Source organism: Pezoporus wallicus, unplaced genomic scaffold (assembly GCF_028554395.1).
Source record: "Pezoporus wallicus isolate ANWC-B61680 ecotype Strahan unplaced genomic scaffold, APGP_CSIRO_Pwel_v1 contig_2908, whole genome shotgun sequence".
NCBI classification, from domain to species: domain Eukaryota; kingdom Metazoa; phylum Chordata; class Aves; order Psittaciformes; family Psittacidae; genus Pezoporus; species Pezoporus wallicus.
The window spans coordinates 47,994-55,102 of NW_026642179.1; the positions used below are offsets into that span (position 1 = coordinate 47,994).

Consider the following 7,109-nt stretch of genomic DNA (forward strand, 5'->3'; position numbering starts at 1 on the left):
ATGCTTGAACTGTTCTTTTTTTTTTCCTCTTCCCTTTGTAACTCTGAGTCAAGGAAAGGAATACCAAGGGCAGGTGTTTCTGCTAGTTTGTTAACTGAGTTTTCTTTTGTTCACGTTTGAAAGCACTTACCCCCATTCTTCTTACATTTTACTGGATACCATCTTAAAAGTAATAAGTGTAAATTCTTAAAATCTCATGCTCAGAATGTATGGAAATCTGTGCTGATTCTGAGCACTTCTACTTGCTTAATGAATGTTAAGGTGGAAAGAGACCAGTCAGTTAACTGGTGTGATCATATGCACAATGCAGCTATCTTGTCTCATATAGTTGTTCCTTCCATGGTGCAAAACAAGATGCTGTACATGTTTCAAACCTAGAAGATTCTTCTGTTTCACTTTCATTAGGCCATAACTTCTGTCAGCATTCTGACTTTTGTTGGTCTTAATTAAGATAATTTCTTCCTCTTACCAAACTGACCATAAAGACATAGACATCATGGTTATCTTTTTCATCCTTTTAATAATAATAAAAAACCCTGTTGCAATTCCTTGTCCATTTATTACTGTGATATACATTTATTTTTTTTATTATTTTTATTTTACAGAGGAATTTGACAAGCAGATTTGTGGAGTTCTTAATGGAGTTGAAACAACAGCCTATGCATGTCATTGTACATGCATAGTGAAGTGATGAACGTAAATCACACACACACAGGCATACACAGAAAACAAGGCACTGTTAAGACTGTACAAGTAATAACTGAGGGGTTATTGATACATTAAAAATCGAGCTCCTAATGAAAACTATATCAGTAGTAAATTTAACACCCTAAAGCTGTGCATTGTTTTGGGATTCTCTGCTTGAAAGCCCAACTGTGTCCCTTTTTCCATATGTGTTTGATCCCACATTTGTAGGTGAATAGATTGCTCCAATGTTGTTGCCGGAACGAACTAAAAAGTCAGCCAAACGTTGTGTCACACATGTGGCAGTGTTGCATTTCCGTTTCTCCAGATGGTGACTACTAAGGTGAAAAAAAAAAAGAGCCAAGATTAAGTCAAATGGTGAGCAATCAAGTGTGCCACTTCTAATAGGCATTTGATCAGTGCTAATGTGGGAGTTTTTTTAATATGTGCACAAATACAGGAACATTACAATCTTCCTACCACCTACTTTGTTCCTGAAAAAATCTTGCACTGCATGCTATTATCAGTTTTAATGATGGGGGTTATTTAAATGCAAAAACCTTAACAGTCATATGTCTTTTGTATTGATATTCTACATAGCAGTTTATGACATGTAGAAAACCTGTAATGATAGTATAGTTAAGACAGTAAGTGAAAACAATGACTAAATGTTTAGCTTTAAGCTGAACTTCTAAATCTATTTAGAGCTCTTGCTGATATCATGAGGATTACTAACATAATGATAACCAGATTTATTTAGTTCTCACAGAATCATATCCTGCTCTTACTGAAGTGAACAGTAATATTCCAGCCCACATCAAGTGGACTGAGTCCAAAGATTCTTTCTCTCAACTCTGCCATACATTGTGAGAGGTGGCAGGCATTGCCACCTTCTTTCAACCTATGTACCACTTAATATTTAGCTCTGGGTAAAGAGAGATTTATTCACTATCGAAAAACTGTCATGTCTTTCTTGAAACACCAACAACTTCAAAATGCTGTTGTCATAGGAGATAATACTTTGCTGGATGAGACTCTAAAGAGTGTCCACAGAAGAATCCATATCTGAAATCACTTTATGGTCTGAACCAACAGACCATTTTCAGAACTCCATTTGGAACTTATGTAGCATGAGATTTACTTTTTTTTTTGATTACTATAAAACTGTTAGCTTTAGACAGCTTGCGTTTTCAGTTTTGTTTCTTAGACCACTATGTTTTCCCTTCAGATTAGAAATGTTTGCTTGCTGAAATTGCTTACTGACTTAACTGTTAATTTTCTTGGGCTTCTTCATGTTGATGTGGCTTGAGGTAGACAAGTTTGCAGCAAAAATTTACTGTATGGAATAACAATTTCCCAGTTTCAAACTCTGGGAAATCATCAATGAGTTCCTTTTCCTACTGAGTGGTTAAATCTGTTACCTGAAATGTCATCTATTCTTTAGGAGTTAAGTGTATAGATCTAAGAATCCAAATGGAATAGCAACTGTGAGAGGAATATTTGTATCACACTGGTTTATACTGGTAAACAGGAGCAATTTCTAAGCAATTACTATTTTAAATATGTAATTGTATTTAAAGGAAATGATTGGATAAGGCTTGATACAGATTCTTTTAGATTTCCATGGGTATTTCTGTTGATTTAAAAAAAAATAATTTCTCGAGGCTTTAACATACGAGGTTCAAACAGCAACTGGTTCTCATGGAAATCCTCATTTGTTTGTGGAGGCAAAATTCTCTTTTTCATCCAAGGTACAAAATCAGGCCCTGAAACTCCAAGTTTAAAAGCCCAGTCCTGACAGGAAACTGCTGGATTTCTAGCTGATGTCTAGCCTGACTGAGCACATTACATCTGTTAGCTTTCTAATCCGTAGCCTTTAACTGAATATGTGCTTGAATGAGACAGTTCACCCAGTAAGGTATACCAGGGCCCCAGAAAAGCAAACAGGGCATGCAACACTCATAAAGGCGATGCCTTGTGTTTTAGTACTGCAATTATTTTTTTTTTTTAGTAATACTGTAAAAATGTGGGAACCTAGTCTCCATTATCAAAATATTTTGGAAGATAACCAAGTTGTCATACAATAATTTTTTTTTTTAATATACTCGAAGAGAAAGCAACAGGCAACTATATAGACACTTGTATTTACTGAATCTGCTCATAACAGAATTGTCATCGAAAAGAAACTCAATCAAAAGCCTGATAAACATAGGATAGTTCAGTGCTGTTTATCTTCTAGTACAAACTGCAGATACTTTTTGAAATGTTATTTTATTCATTAATAAGTTACCTGAAATTTGATTTATGCATTTATAAACATGAATGCATTTCAGACTAGTTAAATTCTATCGGAGCCGATTTCTTCTTTTCTTTTTTTCCCATGATTAAATTGATATTTAACTCTGTAATGAAATATTACTTAAATCCAGGAAACAGTTATGCTATAAAAAAGTTCCATTGTGGCAGAGCATTAGTGTTATTAAGAAGGGTGTATTTTCTTTTTTTCCCTTCAGGCTTGGAAATGTGACAAATTTAATAAAGAAGGCCCTTTCAAAGTACGCTTTTCTTCTCTAGGTAATGTAGTATTTGTAACCTTTTTAATTTATGAAAGCATTATAATTGTAAAGTGATTTAATCATATGCAACTTTTGTCTCTGGATTTCACTTTCTACCCCGAATGCTTTGATTATTATGCTTACAGAATGGCTCTATTTGTAAGAAGGATATTTTAAGCTTTTTTTTTAAAGAATAAACAACAGACAGATTGTCCCAAGTAACAGAATATGACTTCATAATTGAATCCTAGCTGATATAACTAGAAGAAACAAGGAAAATCAATACCTTTTTGTCTTTGCTGCTCGTTGTTCTGGCATTTCCTCACTAAGTCCTGAGGGTGTATTCTGTGACATTACCGGCAATACCCATCCTTGTCTCTTGGAAGTACCATCAGATAGATCATCAGCCACAGATAATAATCTTTAAACAACAATAAAATATCCTATGAAATTGAATACCTCTATTTCTTTCTCATATTATTTGAGATATGAAAGCAAAAGCAATTCATGCAATAATGTGAACAAGTTTTCCTCTAAAAGAAATAAATATGATTATTTATTACTCACTTCTCAATAGGTGTAGCTTCCAAACAGCTCAGAGTGACAGAAAGTGCAATGAAGAAAACTGACAGCTTCAGGTTGCACATCTTTGCTTCCAAACTTTCTGAAAAGAATAATGATTCAAACCTGAAAGCTAACTCAAATACTCTTCAGCATATTCTATCACTGATACCCATTGTGTCCTAAATCAACAACAGCTAGTCTTTGTCACAGGCTAGAGTAAGTTTAGTGGCACAACAGTTTCAGACAGGTAGCACTCAACAGTAAATGTTCATTTTCCATCTAGTAATTCCAATCCTTTTCCTTATCTCTGATTTGCACTTCTTGACAAGTCCCAGTCTCAAATTCTGGTCCCAGGTGCAATTTACCTTGAAGCTATCCTAGCCTTTTCCTGAAAAAATGCTGCTGATTAATAGTGAGAAACATTGTGCTTTCCTGAAAGCACATCTGTTGCACTGCATCTCAAGTAAGAAAAAAAGGGAAATTGTTTACCTTGTAATGGTCAGGAAGCTAACTGAAGACACACGCCTGTGTTAGAAAGAAGGGTGCATACAACAGTTCCACGCTTGCATCTAGCTCTGGAGTATCCCTTTTCCCCTTTCCTTGCTGACAAGTAATACGGCTCTTATATACCCTTCACACCTTTCTCAGCTCTGACATCAGGCAGCACAGAGAGACTGTCATTAATTCCCATCCCTATAGACAGAAAGTACCCCAGAGAGGAGCAGGGAAAGATAGGTCATTACTACATTAGCACATCAGTAGATATTAACCTGGTATATGCAGGATGCCCTTGTGAAGATACTGTAATAGCATATTGCACATCAGAACCGTAGGTTCAATTTTATGGTTCTGATAAGATGCTGAGGTAATATTCCCTGTGGGTGTTTTCAAGGGCTAAATAAGGTAACAAAAGTTATACAGAAAGACAGAGTAAATGAAACACTAGATCACCAGTTATTGAAATATAAGAAAACAGCTATTTTAGAAAAGATAGATTAGTTAAAGTTGTGGAGGTTTGTTGTAGAAGGATATAGTGACCAAAACAGGAAAAAATGTTTGAAGGGATGAAGGTATGAAGAGTAAGAAAAGAGTGAAAATTATTTAAACTGACAGATAGGGTGATCATTCAGGGTAACAAGGTAGAGCTCATATACATTTGTCAGTGAATTAGAAATACAAATGAAAATTTTGTCATTATTAATGCAAAATCTTATGTTTTACTAACACTGGCAGATTCTTTGTCATGCATGAAAACTGTGTGAATTAATATCCTTAGGAAGGAAAACCCTAGGAGTAAAAAGCTAGAAAATATCAGAAATAAATTTGCCTGTGCAAATTTATTTCTCTAGTGTGCACAGAATATGGTTCAGGGAAAAATATACAGCTTTTAATAGGCAAAATCCAATGTTAATAAATTACTTGACTGCAGATTTCCAAGGATAGAGATGAGAACCATTTTTTCCCAATTTTGGTGGGAATTTTTTTCTTTTCCTGTTCATTAGTTGCCTTTAGGTGCCCAAATGGAAAGTAGATCTTTCAATTATTTATGGAGGTTAAGTTGCTGCCATAAAAGCTCAGGCAAAATTTTCTGTGATAAGAAGTTATCGTATGCATCTTCCATATTCTCAGACAACATGAATTAATTCCATAACTGCTTCAGTGACGAGTACCATTGCCTTAACTGGAAGTCCATTTCTTTGTTGGCCTACTCTGTAATACCAGATTTTCCCTTAAATGGCCAAAGTTCCAGTAATGGCTCTCTTCAGGCATCTATGCTGAACTGAGTTGACTACAGAAGGGAAAGCTGGCATGGTAGCCTCTTAACCTGCTAAAACAGCTAGTCTGCAAATAAGATTCTAGCAAGGGACAATTTTTTTCTCTTTTTTCTTAAGGATTGCTACTTCTGGATATTTTTATTTCTGTTTTTAATGATCATATATATCTTTTTCCCGCAGGTTCCTGTCATCCTCCCATGGATGGACAGTCCCAGTGTAAGAAGAGTAAGTAAAGTGTTTTATCTTCACCATGACAACATCTTCTGTGTGACATCTGAAACAAGTTTATCTCTCCAAAGAGTCTTCTGTTGTTATTTTCACTGTAGTGTTTGACTACAACAAAATAACATTTTGGTGGTGTTATTTTCACTGTAGCAATTTTATTCCTCTGAAATGAAAGCATGATTAAACCCATTGTACAGAGGTAGAATTGCGCTAAAAAAAATTATGCAAATAATCTGGCAGATGGTTTACACTAGCCAATATTCGCTGCTTGAATAATGAACTTGAAGATGCTGTGGTGCACTTCTCTGGGGATGGGAAGAGATCTGGGTCCCACTGACACTCAGTAGCAGTGTGTATGCTCAGCTCTTGTGAAAAGGCAAGCTCATGCTGTTTCAGCTCCTGAAAAGCAAGATGCAGTTTGCATCTGAGATCTTAAAAGATTGGACTGAATATTCAGAATCTGTTATTTTTCAAGGCATCTAAGTGATTTTAGCTTGTTGTGTCAAGCTTGAATCAAACTATGGGTTGATGTAAGAGAAGTGAAACAGGCTTTTCATAGAAATATTGGTCCTAATTTCAGCTGTCCCACAGGTGGCCCTGGGAAGCCTCTAATGGTTTGAGGGAAGAATCAAAAGGCTGATTCTTGAGTGCACTGTAGAAATTAAACTAGGCTCGTGATATCCCAGGACCATTGCCTGCCTCCTGGGCAACATAGCAGAATGAGAAGCATATCCAGCAGTAAGTCAGATGTAATGTTAGCAAAATTACGCTGTTACGGCTCCTGTTGCAAGCTCTCTTAAGCAGTAGTGTTTTCCCACACAAACAAGACTGCAATATGAAATGTGGAATCTCTTTGACAGCAGAACTATTCATAACTCAAATTTCAAGAAGTTGGCACTAAGTACTGTGCACTTAGTACCATTCAATTAAGTGGTTAGAAAGTTATTTTTATCACTGACAAAATTCCTTAACCTTGAGCTTAAAAAAACCCTTTATTACTGTGCATAATAAATGTTATCAGGCCAAGGAAAAAAATCACACATTCTCAGTAAAGAAACCCATGACAAATTCCATTCTTAGTAGTCTTATGGTAATTTTACATATTTATGCTGGTGTTTAAGTCTGTATGAAAAGATTTGTCTAAAGTTTTCTTTGTGAATGATGGTTAGGGGACACCAGAACTGAGGTTTACAAAGAATCCAGAAGATATGTTATGCCAATGCCCTGGTTCCTTCTGGAAACTGCCTACATAAATGTCTTGAGTTGCAAGATGATGATGCAGCTGTAATGTAATGCTCTTCACGGT

At 35.7% G+C, this 7,109-nt stretch overlaps 1 protein-coding gene across 1 annotated transcript; it reads right to left on the reverse strand.

Annotated features, from left to right (window-relative positions):
- Nucleotides 1-539: 539 nt before the first annotated feature.
- Nucleotides 540-4,580, reverse strand: IAPP (islet amyloid polypeptide). The gene is made up of 4 exons (XM_057427956.1): nt 4,293-4,580; nt 3,807-3,903; nt 3,526-3,660; nt 540-1,022 (listed from the first exon to the last, which is right to left on the reverse strand). The coding sequence occupies exons 2-4, from the start codon at nt 3,884-3,886 to the stop codon at nt 830-832; spliced, it is 408 nt and encodes a 135-aa protein (XP_057283939.1). The 5' UTR covers nt 3,887-3,903; nt 4,293-4,580; the 3' UTR covers nt 540-829.
- Between the last annotated feature and the right edge of the window lie 2,529 nt (nt 4,581-7,109).

Coding starts and splice junctions, on each gene's coding strand:
- IAPP (XM_057427956.1), bottom strand. CDS start 3,886: ATGTGCAACCTGAAGCTGTCAGTTTTCTTCATTGCACTTTCTGTCACT. Junction 3,661..3,806: donor GAAGCTACACCTATTGAGAA/GTGAGTAATAAA, acceptor TGTTGTTTAAAG/ATTATTATCTGTGGCTGATG. Junction 1,023..3,525: donor CGAGCAGCAAAGACAAAAAG/GTATTGATTTTC, acceptor TTTTCACCTTAG/TAGTCACCATCTGGAGAAAC.